We start from the raw sequence: 15,603 nt of genomic DNA, 5'->3' as shown, positions 1-15,603 counted from the left end.
CCAATTTAAAACCCTACCAGCAAGCAGTTTATGAAACTGCTTTTGCTTGGCACTCTTGTCACTTCTGGGTATCAATCCTTTAAAATTCCTGCCAAATTATTACGTGAAACTATCAAAAACCTCCTAATAGCATGCATTGAATTAAAATTGACATTTCTGGAAAAGTAATTTCTTGCAAAGCTTTTATTCTCAGAAAGAGGAAGCTCTGAGCCAGGAGCAGAGTCCCCAGTAAGCAAGGTAAGCACAGTTTTATTTGTGTCTACTAATGTGTAGTGAACAGTTTCACATGGGTTTCACCATGTGGTGAAACTGTTCACTGCATGTGAAACTCCACACTACAGATTAGTAAGTAAATATAAGTAAGCTTGTGCTTGCCTTGCTTGCTGAGTGTTCTGTCTCTGTCAGGGATTATAATATGAAAAGATGTTTTGATTCTATGGGAAGATGCTGTGGGGTTGGAAGAAACAGATGCCAGACATACCTCGAAGCAGAATCTTTGATGTGTTGAAAATGTGTAGTTGTTCACTGTTGGTTAAAAAGTAAGCCTATGCTTACCTTGCTTATTGTGTACTCTGACACTGCTCTGAGTACCACTTTTTAAATAGCTTGTAAAACTCCCTTCTTGAGTTTTAGGCAGGTGAGTTTTTACCATTTCACATAGGATCTAGTTGTCAAGTTAGTTCATTTATGTTTGTATTTTGGGAATAGGTAACACATTCCCTTAATGAAGTGTATCATGCATCATGTTATAGGCCTTGGCTTATGTTGTTACTATGTATCATTAAGTTAATTTTTAAATCATACCAACCCTATATGATAGAGAAGAGCTGCCCTATGGGATCCTTATAGGATTTTCTCCATAGGCTAAGCACTGGGCTGTGAATGAGAAGATCTATGTTTTGAGGTCACCAGCTGCTCCATGGGAGAAAGATGAGGCTTTCTGATCCACAAAAATATTTCCAGCCTTGGGAACACTATACAGAGTCACCATACAAGGGGGCATGTGTCAATCCCTCATCTGTCAGTTTATCGCACTGTGGTGGCTTGTGTATTGCTGTGCTTCCAGGGTCACCCATGGTAGACAGGTATCAGCCTGCTTCCAGACTAAGACAGACTAGGAAGAAGGGGAGACAGACTACTTCCAAATATTTAGTCACTGAAAACCTATGAATAGCAGTGGAACACTGTCAGCACCAGAATATTGAATATTCAGACATGATGAAGAGTTACCATATTGATGGATATTATCAGATATAGTGCTGGAAGAGGAGCCTCTAAAGTTAGAAGGCACTCAAATGGGGAAGAGCTGACTCCTCAAAGTAGAGTTGATGGTGATGATGCAAATGGAGTAGAGTTTTCAGGACCTTCATTGGCTGACAGTTTCTCCTCAGAATGAGGAGAAACTGCTGTAAATATCCATTAATAATCAGAACATGAAATGTGTGATGTATGAATCTATGAAAATTGGAAGTTGTCAGCAAATGACATGGAACACATAAACATGGATATGCTAGGCATTAGTGAATTGAAATGGACTGTACTGACCATTTCCAGTTTCACAGTCACATGGTTTACTATGTTGGAAATGACAGATTAAAGAAGAATGGTGTCATATTCATCATCAAAAAGAAAATTTCAAGACCTATCTTAAGTACAACACTATGATAGGATAATATCGGTACACCTACAAGGAAGCCCAGTTAATACAACTATTATTAAAATTTATACAACAACAACTAAAGCCAGTGATGATAAAACTAGAGAATTCTACCAACTTCTTCTGTCTGACATTGATGAAATCAAGATGTGTTGGTAATTACTAGCAATTGGAATGCAAAGATTGGAAACAAAAAGGAAGGATCAGCTATTGGAAAATATGGCCTTGGTGATAGAAAAGATGCTAAAGATCACTTGATAGAATTTTGCAAAACCAATGACTTCTTCATTGCAAATACCTTTTTAAAACAATATAAAAGAAGACTATATACATAGACCACATCAGATAGAATGCACAGAAATCAAATTGACTACATCTGTGGGAAGAGATGAGGGAAATGCTCCAGGTCATCAGCCAAAACAATGCCAGGGGCAGACTGTGGAACAAACTTTGCTCATGTGCAAGTTTAGACTGAAGCTGAAGAAAATTAAAAATATAACCTTGAACATATCCTACATGAATTTAGAGATCATCTGAAGAGCTGTTGTTGTTGTTAAGTGCCGTCGAGTCGGTTCCGACCCATAGCGACCCTGTACAGGGTTTCCGAGGGTGTAAATCCTTACGGGAGTAGAAAGCCTCATCTTTCTCCCGCGGAGCGGCTGGTAGTTTCGAACCACTGACCTTAAGGTTCGCAGCCCGATTCGTAACCACTACGCTACCAGAAGAGCAGATTTGATTAATTTAAACATTAATGACCCAAGACCAGAAGACTTTTGGGATGACATCACGAACATCATACAGGAAAAAAGCAAAAGGTCACTAAGAAGGAAAAGACCAAAATGGGTGTCAGAAGAGACTCTGAAATTTGTCACCATCATAGAGATGCCAAAGCAACTGGAAGAAATGAGGAGGTAAAAGAGCTGAATAGAAAAAATTTTAAAGGGCACCTTGAGGTGACAAAGTCAAATATTACAATGAAATGTGCAAAGATCTGCAGTTAGAAAACCCAAAGGGAAGAAAATGCTCAGCATTTCACTAACTGAGGGAACTGAAGAAAAAATTCAAGCCTCAACCTGTAACATTGAAGAATTATTTGTGCAAAATAGTGAATGATGCAGAAAGCATAAAAAAAATGATGGAAGGAATGAGAGTCACTGTACCAAAAAGAAATGGTCAGTGTTTAACCATTGCAAAAGGGAGCATATGATCAAGAGCCAATGATAGTGAAGGAAGAAGTCCAAGGCGCACTGGAGACATTGACAAAGAACAAGGCTCTGGAACTTGATGAAATACAAATTGAAATCTTTCCATTAACTGATGCAGCACTAGAGGCACTCACTCATCTATGCCAAGAAATTTGGAAGACAGCTACCTGGCCAACTGATTGAAAGAAATCATATTTGTGCCCATTCCAAAGAGAGGTGACCCAACAGAATGTGGAAATTGGCAATATCATTAATTAATATTTCACGCACGTAAAATTTTGCTAAAGATAATTTAAGAATTACTGCAACTATACGCTGACAAGGAGCACTGCCAGAAGTTCAAGCCTGATTCAGACAAGGACGTAAAACGAGGGATATGATTGCTGACGTCAGACGGATACCGGCTGAAATCAGTTCACCTGTGTTTTATAAACTACACAGAGGCTTTTGTGTAGTCAAGCTATGCACAACATTGTGAAGTATTCCAGAACACTTAATTGTGCTCATAAAGAACCTGTACATAGACCAAGAGGCAGTTGTTCAAACTGAACAAGGGAACACTGATTGGTTTGGTTTAATATTAGTAAAGGTGTGCACCAAAGGTTGCATTCTTTCGCCATACTTATTCAATCTGTTTGCTGAACAAATAATCCAAGAAGCTGGATTATATGAAGAAGAATGTGGCATCAGGATTAGAGGAAGTTTTATTAACAACCAGCCACTTGCAGACGATACAACCTTGCTTGCTGAAAGTGAAGAGGAGTTAAAATACTTAAGAAGATCAAAGACCACAGCCTTTGGTTTGGATTGCACCTCAATGTAAGGAAAACAAAAATCCTCATCACTGGACCAAAAAAAAAAAAAAAACCCATCAAGATAAATGGAGAGACAATTGAAGTTGTCAAAGACTTCATTTTCCTCAGATCAACCGTCAACATTCATGGAAACAGCAGTCAAGAAATCAAATGACGTATTGCAATAGGCAAATCTGCTGCAAAAGACCTCTTTAAAGTGTTCAAGAGCAAAGATGTCAGTTTGAGGACTAAGGTGCGCCTGACCTAAACCATGATATTTTCAGTAACTTCATATGCATGTGAAAGTTGAACAACGATTAAGGAAGATCATAGAAAAATTGATGCATTTGATTTATGGTGTTGGAGGATAATATTGAAAGTACCATGGACTGCCAAAAGAACAAACCAATCTGTGTAGGAAGAAGCACAGCCAGAATGCTCCTTGGTAGCCAGGATGGCCAGACTTCATCTCTCATACTTTGGACACATTGTCAGGAGGGATCAGTCCTTGGAGAAGGACACCATACTTAGTTAAGTGGAGGACCATCAAAAAAGAGGAAGACCTCCAATGAGATGGATTTGCACAGTGGCAGCAGAATGGGCTCAAGTGTAGTAATAACTGTGAGGTTGACACAGGATCAGGCAGTGTTTCGTTCTGCTGTGCATAAGCTTCCTATGAGTCAGAACTCACTGGACCATGTCTGAGGGACTGGTGTGCATGTGTCTGTTAAAATCATTTTGAGGTTACGAACCCAGAACATTTATAATCAAACACATTTATAATCACACTTACTTTCTAATAAACTTTTTCCTCCTTAAAAAACAAAACATCAAATATTTTACCTAAATTGTCAAAATGCTTCAGCATTGGTTTATGATCTAGGTTGGTGAGATTTTAACTCTTCCTAGCAAGTTATGGTCAAGAGAATATAGAAGCTCCATGTAAGTGGAATATGTATTTTATGAATTGAGGGCACAGGTTTTGCAGTAGAACCTCTGCTCCTGTTTCAGCCACGTGGGGGAGAGGGGGGAGGGGGGGTGAGGCATGACTGTGACTCTCTGAAACCTCTGAGTTAGTGTATTTTGAGGACCAGACGCCAGGTACTGTAAACAAACACAAGGTCAGTTTTGCTTCTGACACCTCCCTTCTTAGTAGTTGGGCAGCAAGCACGTCAGTCTTTATTGTCTTCCTAAAGCAATAAGTCCGCGGGAGAAAGATGAGGCTTTCTACTCCCGTAAAGATTTACACCCTCGGAAACCCTGTACAGGGTCGCTATGGGTCGGAACTGACTCGACGGCACTTAACAACATCAACAACAACAACAAAGCAATAGGTGCAAACCTGTTACCTCCCAGGAATGTTACTCATTCCGCGACTGCCGTTTTAAGACCTGGGAAACTCTGTACTTCACACAGAACAAAAAGTCTGATGTATGAGGCTACAAATGTTACTCTGGTTTTGATGGGTTTCCTAATAATTGAGAGGGTGGGGTTTGTAAGCCCGGCAAGACCTATTTTTCTCCTCTAAAACTATATGTAAACGATGCTTACAAGTTTTCAAAATGGCTATTTTATTGACTTTTTTTGTTGTTGTTAAAGCTATGTCTGTGTGGGCTGAGTGACCATGACCGTAAGGTGGCTCATGGAGAGTTGGTGGGCATGCAACTGCTAATGGATGATGTAATGCTGAGCTGCTCTCACGTGATCATGGAGGGTCCTCCAGGACCGCAAGCCACATTGGACAAAAATACGCAGGTATTCACGGTAATCCACATACTATCTAGTGCTGTAATGTAATGAAGGAATTTTCTGTTGGGGAGATGGGTTAGAGAGCCCACAGCTCATCACAGCCCCTCCTCGTGAGTCCTAGACCTGTGCAGCAGTAAAGCAAGGGCACCCTGTGAAAGCCACTTAAAAACGTTTCTTTTAATGTAAGTCCCAAGTCAGTGGTATATCCTTTTTTTTTTTTTTCTTAAAAATTGAACAAAGACTATGGAAGTTCCTTTGAAACCAAATAAAACACCCAACTGAATGCTCTTTCTTGGTGAGTCATACATGTTGTTGTTGTTGTTAAGTGCCATTGAGTCGGTTCCGACCCATAGCGACCCTGTACAGGGTTTCCGAGGGTGTAAATCTTTACGGGAGTAGAAAGCCTCATCTTTCTCCCGCGGAGCGGCTGGTAGTTTCGAACCGCTGACCTTAAGGTTCGCAGCCCGATTCGTAACCACTACGATACCAGAGCTCCTTGTTATACATGTAGGACTAGCGTTATAAAGGCCAGAGGGCTAGGGTAGAGGTTCCCAGTGAACATTTCAGAGTGGGCTCTCATCACATCATTCCACAAATCTGTGAACCTCTAGGCAAACCCTCTGTCCTCTGAACTTGTCTCTCTGAAGTTCTAAGGTATCAAGAGCCACTAGCCTACCTCATATGGTAAACTTCACCTTAAACAGTTTTATGTGCATCTGGAACCAGAGACTTGTTTGGACACGTCCCATTTAATGAATTTCTTTTTCAGAATCAAACTTTTGGAAAGATGCCTACACCAACTATCCCTACTGTCTTACCTTCCATCTCATCAAAAACCCCACAGTCCATCTTCGTCCCCCTCACACCACTGAAACCACTCTCGGCATGAGAAGCCTGGTCCTTGTCACAACCTTCACGTGATACCTTTCTCACCTGACCCCACGGCAACATGTGACACAGAGTGCCCTTCTTGAAGCCCCCCATGCTTTGGCTTCCACAGTGTGACTCTCTCCTAGTTTTCTTCCAACATTACTGGCCACTCCTTCTCAGACTACTTTGTAGGTTCCTTGACTTTTGCTAACTCCTAAAAGACTGGTGTTTCCAGAGTTCTGGCCTACTACCAGTATTACTACCCAAAGTCCTGCTGGAGCAATGGTTAAGTTCTTGACTGCTCGCTGAAAGGTTGGAGGTTCAAACCCAGAAGCTGCCCCACAGGAAAAAGACGTAGTGATCTGCCCCTTTAAAGATTATAGCCTAGAAAACCCTATGGATGTGTTCTACCCTGGCACTATACGGTCGCTATGAGCTGGAATTGACCCAATGGCACATAACACTGTGACTACAAGGGCCACATTTTGACATTTATGGGTCCTTAGCACTTTTGTCTTTGTCTTTTCAAATATTAAAAAAATTGTATTTAAGCTTCTGTGTTAATATAAAGGCAAATGTATTAAAGCATTTTATTCAACCTACTAGTTCCTGTTCCCCTCATTTTAAAATAAATTAAAACATGATATGGGCTTTAGGTGCTTCATCAATTAAACCCTATGCTTCATCAGTTAAACCCTATGCTTCGTAATACTCTGCCTGCTATTGACAACCACTATGAGCTGTGAGCTGAAATCTGTTCAGAGTGCTTTATATGCATTCACTTAATCCTCACACAAAAAATTGCATAAGATAGGTATTTTTATTATTCACATTCTACAGATAAGAATGCCAAGGTTCAGAAAGATTAAGTAACATGCTCCAAATCACATGGCTAGTGAGGAGAAATATACCAATTGCAGCCCATCAGCCTGGCCCCAAGTCATCACACACTTGGCTGCTATGCTGCTTCACTCTTCCTTCCTTCCCTAAGCAAATCCTCCACTTTGACAGCTTTGATGACAATTACATATGATGACTTCAGAATTTATATCTCCCATCCAAATCTCTCACCTTTGAGATTCATATGTTCAGAAATTGCCTACTGGATATCTCCACTTGAATGTTTCATTTCAAAGACAGTAAGTCTCAAACTGAGTTGATTTTCTTCCCCCAAAACTTGCTCCTCCTGAATTTTCTAACAGTGGAAGGTACCACTGCCTGCCCAATTGCCTAAACCAAACAGTCTGGGCACCATTCTTGACTCCTCTTTATGATCCCCTACAACCAGATACCAACATTTATCATCCTATTATTTTAATATCTCTTGAATTTTCTACCTTTCTCCATCCTCCCCCTGCTACTACCAGCAGTCCAAACCAACCTTTTCTATGATTGCTGTGCTCTGGATAGAACCTTATATTGGATACCCTATGTTTACCCTTCTTTCCTGTGTCCATTCACCAGGGTAATCATTTTTCATTGCAAATCTGATTGTGTCATTTCCCTCCTTAATAACTTTCTATGGCTTCCATGTGCCTTAACCAGACTTTCATGACTTGATTCTGATAGTATTTCTGCCTTCACTGTCGCTCATTTTCTCAGATACACTACACTCACGTGCTCCTCTGACCTCTCATTCAAGCTAATCCCTTGGGTGGAAAACCTCCATTTCCTCCCACTCTCTACCTCATCATCTGATTAATCCTATAAATCATCAGATTTCCACTTCCAAGTCACTCTTTTTAGGAAGCTTTTCCCAATCTTCCACCTTTAAATAAATGCTACTTTTATGTCAATTAGGGTACTCCACTAGTCATGAATTAAATCAGAGAAGCTTATTTATTAATCTTCCATAGCAAGGTGTCTAGAAGGAAGCAGTTTGGTTCGGTGGAGCCACTCATAATGTCTCTAAGACTCCAGTTCTGCCATCCTAGGTGTGTCAGCAAATGTCTTCCCCATCCTTAAAAGAAGGAAAGAGAAGCAAAAAAGCTTTCTCCTTGAGGGGCTCTAGCTTGTTAAAGAGGAAACTGTTTTCCAGAGCCTCCACTAGATCTCCTCTGTGCCTTGATGGCTGAAACTGCCTCATGTATCTACTCCAGAACAATGGAAAAGAGTGGCCTTCAACATGCCATCTAAATATCACAACAGAAGCAGATACTTTATTGAAGCGTCTGTCAAACTGTGTGTAGAACAAGAAATGTCAAGTTCAAAAAACATGCTGAACTCTTGATTTCTTTGTTTACCTTTTTTTGACCCCATTTCTGACAAATTACCAACTTTTCCTGACACTTCCCTACCTTGCTCTTTTTTTCTGTTTCCTATTCCTTCTATCATTCTTTACAACACTTACATAGAGAAGACCTCTCAACATAAGCATACTAATCAAGCAAGTTTGCTTTAAAAATACTATTTTAATTTTAATTAAGTGTATGTTTTTATTTAAGAGTATTAAGATATTCACCAGGAGCTCTAATGGCACAGTGGTTAAGCACTAGTCTGCTAATCAAAAGGTTGATTGTTCAGACCAATTTAGTTCCACAAGAGAAAAGACCTGGTGAATTGCATCCATAAAGATTACAGACTAGAAAACTATGGGGCAATTCTACTGTGTCATGAGTTGAAATTGACTTAACAACACCCAACAAGATACGCACAGATAACAGGAGCATTAGGGCTTCTACTGCCCATTGAACCAGGACTCCTGGGTTTCTAGCCCAGTCATGCCACCAGTTCTGTGCTCTCTCTTGGTCTTAGTCTTCCAAACACCAAATCGTAGGTGACAGATTAGCTCCGGAGCCTTCAAAGCTGAGGTCCAAGGGATCCTGAGTCTCCTCAGAGGTACCTGGCAACCTCTTGAGGGGTGGGGACCTTTACTCTGCCCCTACCATGTCACCAGTTCTTTGACCTTGATGTATTTGGCATTTTTGCCACTGCATAAGATTTCAGTTGATGAAAGGATCCCAAGGCTAACCAAAAAATCTGGACTAGCTGATTGTTGAGGAAGTAGGCCAAATGTCTGAAGGAATTAACTCTCCCCAGTCTTGCTTGCCAACTCTTCCTCAGAGACTCTCACTAGCCTTCCTTCTGGCTGGCAGGCCTTTAGATATGTTAATAAATGAATCTACACTCCAATTACCAGAGGCTGGTCTTGATCCTAAGGAGCTCTGGTAGTTTAGTGGCTAACACAAAAGTTGGCAGTTGGGACCCAACAGCCTCTTTGCAGGAGGAAGACAAGGCTGTCTGCGTTTGGAAAGATTTACTGTATTCTGTGGGGTCACTATGAGTCAGAATCTACTCCAAGACAATGGATTTGGGTCGTTCATTCTGCCTTCTACAATCCTAATGTTCTTTGAGACCCTTGTTGTTGTAACATTTTCGAACTTGCCATCTTCTGCAAAGGAAAGCTCTATTTTACTGTGGCTTAGGCACTATAGCCAGGTGGAGAGTCCGGATACTGGTTTGTTTTCTGTCACTGTCTGGGTGACCCTGGTCCTCACATAAACTGGCTACAGGAGAGCAGGGGCTGGAATACCTTCTGTGTCTTCCAGGGCTTATAGAAGCCCCTCAACAAATACTGATTTAATGAAGGCCTCAATGAATGAATGAGCAAGTTACAATTTTCAAATAAACTGCATATTGAATAATAAAGTCAAATGAACAGCAATGTTCTGCCTAACCTTTATTTTTTGTTCTTGTTGAAAACACACATGGCAGAGCCAACATGATTCAGTAATATTGAGGACATTCTTCAAGTTATGTAACCATTCTTCTTACTTTCTTACTTACCCTCCTTTTCCGAGTTGTTCCTCCCCCATTAATGTAGATCCACTGCCCCCTAAGTTCCGTTCTAATCTTCAGCATTTCTGCTGTCATTTTAATCTCACACAGATAGTTCTTAAAACAGCACAATGTTCAAACTCTGCCTAACATTTAAAGGATGAGAAAAGCCACAGGAGATAGGAGAAACTGACATTTTCATTTCCCCACTCACAAAGTGGGTAAAATCTCCAATGTAAGGTCAGAGTATATAGTAGGTCATGATGGAGGCATGGGAGAGATGTGGGGTTTAAATCTCATGTATGTTTAAAAGCATACATTCTTTCCAGGATTCTGAGGCTAAACATGAAAGACATGTTCAAAGACAGGTAACATTTTAAATGCAAATATAAGGAAGCTATATAAAAACGGGTGGTTCGAGACCTGAGCAGAAGTTGAGATTGAGACATTTTCATTCTCTCTGGCCACTGCCTGTTCAGGAGGGATGCATAACCTCTCAGTGAACTCTGTGGGCTACAGGCCTGTGAGCATTCTCCAAAGGGGTCCATATAAAGATTAGAGTCCTGTTGTGGCACTGTAGGATAAGCTCTGGACTCCTACCCACAAAGTCAGCAGTTCAAACCCACTAGCCATTCCTCAGAAACACTATACAGGGTCTCTGTGAGTTGGTATAAACTGGACAGCACTTAAGAACAAACATATCAAAGATTGCCTAGCACAAGACCATGATCAATAAGGAAGGATGCTTGTCATACTTTCAGCCCGAGTTGCCCAAAATGCCAGAATTCAGAAGCTGGTTCCTAAGTGGTCAAAAGCTCTGCAAGGCCCGGGAGAGCTTGTGCCATGCAGTGCCAGCCCTCGCTTTGCTGAGATCATTCCTAATCCTGTGGAAGCAGCTGGAGATGCTGAAGGAGCACTGGGGCCGCGTCAAGCTGCGAGGCCAGGACATCAACACAGCATCTCTCTACAGACACATCTCTGAGCTCTACGGGTGAGTGTTGTTTGCTGAGGCAGAAAGTCATGTCAATTAGCAGAACGTGGAGGGTAGCAAATTCCTGCCCCTTGCTCTGAGGGCAACATTTGGTCCTTCAATCTGAGTACACCCAGTTCCAGTGAGTCCAGTAGAAGCCAGGCAATGTCTCTACAATGATTTACAAGAGAACCTAGGTTACATTAACGTCAGAGAAAAGCTGGACTCCATGAAGCTGCCCCTGTATACATGCAGCCCCTGGGTTCCTGACGAGAGCCATTCTGAAGGCTGTCTTTAAGTTGAATTTATAAGTTGGAACAGGCATGGTTACAAAGGTAAATGAGAAGAAAATTAAAGCCAAATACAAAGTTACACACTCAACACAGTACAGTGTTAACGGCATCATGATCCCATTAGAAAAGGCAGACAGCTTTCTGCAGCGTCCAGCCAAAGGACACTGAAGGCTGACAGTGCTTTCCTGAACGCTCATCACAAAGTAGTACATGCGTTTGTTATTCTGAACCATTCTGTTTAACTCAACTGTTCAGTAGGCTTTATATGGTAATCCAGTTGTCCCTAAATCCCACACTCTTAGCCTGGGCACTCGGTGTATTTTTTACCCAGAGTCTGACGCTGGCAACTTGTGCTTATGAAGCATCCCCACTGTGCTGACTCTAAGCTCTTTAGTTCATAGGATCCCAGGGAGCACTACATGAGTAGTTGATGCTGCTGTGAACTCCTCCTCTGAGAAACTTCCTGTGTTACAGTCAGAGGTATCAATATGGTTCCACGTGATGCCTTAGGTCTATAGGATGGTGGGAACTTTGAGCAGCTTCAGTCCTTAACTCTGGGAGATTTTCAAACTGAATTTAGAAGAGGATGTGGAAAGAGAGATAATCATTGTTGATGTCTACTGGATCTTGGCTAAAGTTAAGACTACCAAAAAGCTGTTTACCTGTATTTTACTGACTATGAAAAGGCATTCAACTGTGGGGATCATAACAAATTATGGACAACATTACAAAGAATGGATCTTCTTAACTGTGCTCATGTGGAACCTGTATGTAGACCAAGAGGTAGTGATTGAAACAGAACAAGGGGATGCTGTATGGTTTAATCCAATTATGACCAGGAGTACATGTATAGGACACTGGCATTTTTTTTTTTTTTCATCTCTGTGCTTGGTATGTGAGCTAGTATTCCACTGATAGTTATGTGCTGATGTCCTGTGGGGTCATGTGTAACTATTTATAATGAAGAAATACTTGGTGGCACCAAATCACAGTGTTTTGAGAATATTTTCTTCGGGCTCTCTCCTTAGGCAATTTATTGTGGGCTGGAAAAATTAAAAGAATAGGAGGAAGACCCTGCTTTCTTGTCAAGAACAAGCCAGGAGTAAGTGGGATGTCAAATGATATACAATTCTGGCAGATTAGAAAGCATTTACCTGTCAAGGGGTCTAGAAAGTGGTGTTGGAATGCAGCATTAACAAGGAAGAGACTAGAGCAGCCATTCTCGAGTGCCTTCATGGGTTACTCCATATTTCCTACAAATAAATGATTTTTCTCATGTCTCACCCCACCTATCCTACCTCTGGAGTCCAAGGGGACATATGTTTTCCCCAAACTAGCTATCAAAATCTATTTTACCGAATGCAGCTTTAACCTGATTCAATTGTGCAGCAAGTATTCCATTACTGAAAAGCCTTTCATCAACCGTATCTAATAAACATAAACTAATTCAGTCATGAAAGGGTTAACACCAGGAATGGTGTATGGCAGCGTTGTGTCCTTACACCATACTGATTCAATCTGTCTGCTGGTGGGCGGGATGAATTATACAAAGAAGGGCGTGGCATCAAAATTGCAGGAAGACTCGTTAACAACCTGCAATAGGCAGATGACACAATCTTGCTTGCTGAAAGTGAAGAGGACTTACAATACAGATGAAGATCAAAGCCTTCAATATGGCTTGCACCTCAAAATAAAGAAAAGAATATCCTCACAACTAAACCAATATGCAATATTATGATAAATAGAGAAAAGCTTGAAGTGGTCTAGGATTTCATTCCCCAATCAATGCCCATGGAAGCAGCAGTCAGAAAATCAAGGGACTGGGCAAATCTGCTGCAAAAGATCTCTTTAAAGTGTTAAAAAACAAAACAAAACACAAAGATGTCATTTTATAGACTAAGGTGTGCCTGATCCAAGCCATGTTATTCTAAATCACCAATTATGCATGCAAAAGCTAGACAATAAGTAAAGAAGACCAAGGAAGAATTAATGCCACTGAATTATGAAGTAGGGAAGAATAATTAATATACCATGCACTGTCAGAAGGTCAAACAAATCTGTGTTGGAAGTGCAGCCAGAATGTTCCTTAGAAGTGAGGATAGCAAGACTTCATCTCACAGACTTTGGACATGTTCTCAGGAAGGATCAGTCCCTGGAGAAGGACATCATGCTTGGGAGAGTGTTAGGAAAAAAGAGAAAGAGCCTCAACGAGATGATGGACCCAGTGGCAGCAACAATGAGCTCAAGGACAGCAATGACTCTGAATATAGTGCAGGACCAGGCAGTGACTTGTTCTGTTGCACATAATAGGGTCACTACAAGTTGGAACTGACTCCATAGTACGCAACAGGCCCTGTCTGGGGTGACTTAGCTGACAACAAAGACATCATTTATGCTATGTGTCCAGTACCCAATAAACGTTCACTAAAAAGGAGCTCTGGTAGTGTAGTGGTTATGAATCAGGCTGCGAACTGCAAGGTCAGCAGTTCAAAACTACCAGCTGTTCCGTGGGAGAAAGATGAGGCTTTCTGCTCCCATAAAGATTTACAGCTCCAGAAACCCTGGACAGGGTCATATGAGTCGGAACCCACTTCACGGCACATCACAACAATGACAAGTACAAATCCACTACCCTGAGTCTAACTGAGCATAAGAAGGTTGCCTTCAGCATAAAATGTCCACCTTGTGAAATTCTTACCGTCAGCTTTGTCTGGTAATTAGATACACCTTGAATGAGAAGACAGAGTTTTCCTGGTAATTAGGGAATAAGAAGACATCAATATTTTGACAATTAAATTCTGAAAATTATATGTACTATATGGGAAAAGGCCTTTGGATTTAATGTTGACTAAGAAAATAGCAACTGTGGTAAACTTAGATGTGGATGTGAGTGACTATGAATGAGTTGGGAAGTTTTTTAATGATGAGTGACAGTCTTGTGACAGGAAACACACAAATGAACTAACATAGTAGAAAATCTGGATGAGAAAAACCTGTTTGCTAATTTCCATCTCTCTTCTTTAACAGAACGGACATTCTCTACCCCAGCATGAAAGCTCTAGCCAGACAGATGGGGAAAGAAGATGAATTTGAAGGACTTATAATAAAGAATCAGTGTATTCTTCCCCCGAAAGGAGCTTCAGAAATTGAAATTAAAACTCAGCAGGTATGCAGGAGATATTTTTAATTCTGCTTTGAAAAACTACATTAACATTTAGAACTACAGATAGACTCAAATGGTGCTTTTCTCAGACGTGATGTGTAAATGGAAGATTGGTAAAGCATTGAACAGGCACTGCTGGGGGTTAAAGCGCTGGACGACAAAGTCGTTTCAACTGTGAGGTCAGTGGTTCAAGCTCACCAGCTGCTCCTCAGAAACCCTAGATAGGGTCGCTATGGGTCAGAACCAACTCAGTGGCACTTAACAACAACAACAAAGCTTTGACTAATCAAATTAGAAAATCAGTTGCCATCCAACTACATGAAAACCCCATTTGTGTCAGAGTAGAACTGTGCTTTTGTGGGGTTTTCAATGGCTGAATTTTCAGAAGTAGATCTTCTAGCATTTTTCTGAGGCCTCGAATGTCCAACCTAATTGTTAGTCCCCAAAGGCATTACTGCATCACTCAGGGACTACAAACAAATAAGCACTTGACCTCAAGGCTACTTTGAATCATGAGGTTGGCAATTCAAAGTCACCAGCCGCTCCTTGGAAACCCTATACAGGGTTGCTATGAATTAGAACCCACTCGACGGCACTTAACAACAATGGATCAGCACTGGACTATGAACCACAAGGTCAGCAGTTCAAACCCACCAGCTGCTTCTCAGAAACCCTATACAGGAGTATTATAAGTTAGGACCAGCACTTACCCACAACAATAGAATCCTGGTGGCACTGTGGGTTTGGGACTGGGCTGCTAACCACAGACCTGTGGTTAGAACCCACCAGTTACTTTGTTGGAGAAAGATGAAGCTATCTGCTTCGGTACAGGTTTACAGTCTCGAAAGCCCTATGAGTCAGCATCAATTCTATGGCAGTGGGTAATGGAGTCTCAGAGGAGCCCTGGTGGCGCAGTGGTTAGACTGCTAACTGAAAAGTTGGGAGTTCAAACCCACCAGTCACTCCAGGAGAAAGATGTGGTCATATGCTTCCATAAACATCACAGCCTTGAAAACCCTGTATGGCAGTCAACTGTGTCCTATAAAAATCACCACGAGTTGGAACCAACCAGCAATAGGCTTGGTTTCCTTTATTTAATAGTGGCCCCAAGAAGCCCTGGAGTCC

General features: G+C 41.3%; 1 protein-coding gene across 1 annotated transcript in view; it reads left to right on the top strand.

Moving 5' to 3' along the window:
- CCDC162P overlaps positions 1 to 15,603 on the top strand; it is a 104,296-nt gene that overhangs the window by 22,191 nt on the left and 66,502 nt on the right. The window contains exons 6-8 of the mRNA XM_006839991.1: positions 5,256 to 5,411; positions 10,814 to 11,043; positions 14,343 to 14,481. Coding sequence (XP_006840054.1) covers positions 5,256 to 5,411; positions 10,814 to 11,043; positions 14,343 to 14,481 — 525 coding nt within the window. The remainder of the gene's footprint in view (positions 1 to 5,255; positions 5,412 to 10,813; positions 11,044 to 14,342; positions 14,482 to 15,603) is intronic.

Source organism: Chrysochloris asiatica, unplaced genomic scaffold, assembly GCF_000296735.1.
Source record: "Chrysochloris asiatica unplaced genomic scaffold, ChrAsi1.0 scaffold00027, whole genome shotgun sequence".
Classification (NCBI taxonomy): domain Eukaryota; kingdom Metazoa; phylum Chordata; class Mammalia; order Afrosoricida; family Chrysochloridae; genus Chrysochloris; species Chrysochloris asiatica.
This window is presented reverse-complemented; position numbering and strand designations above follow the sequence as displayed.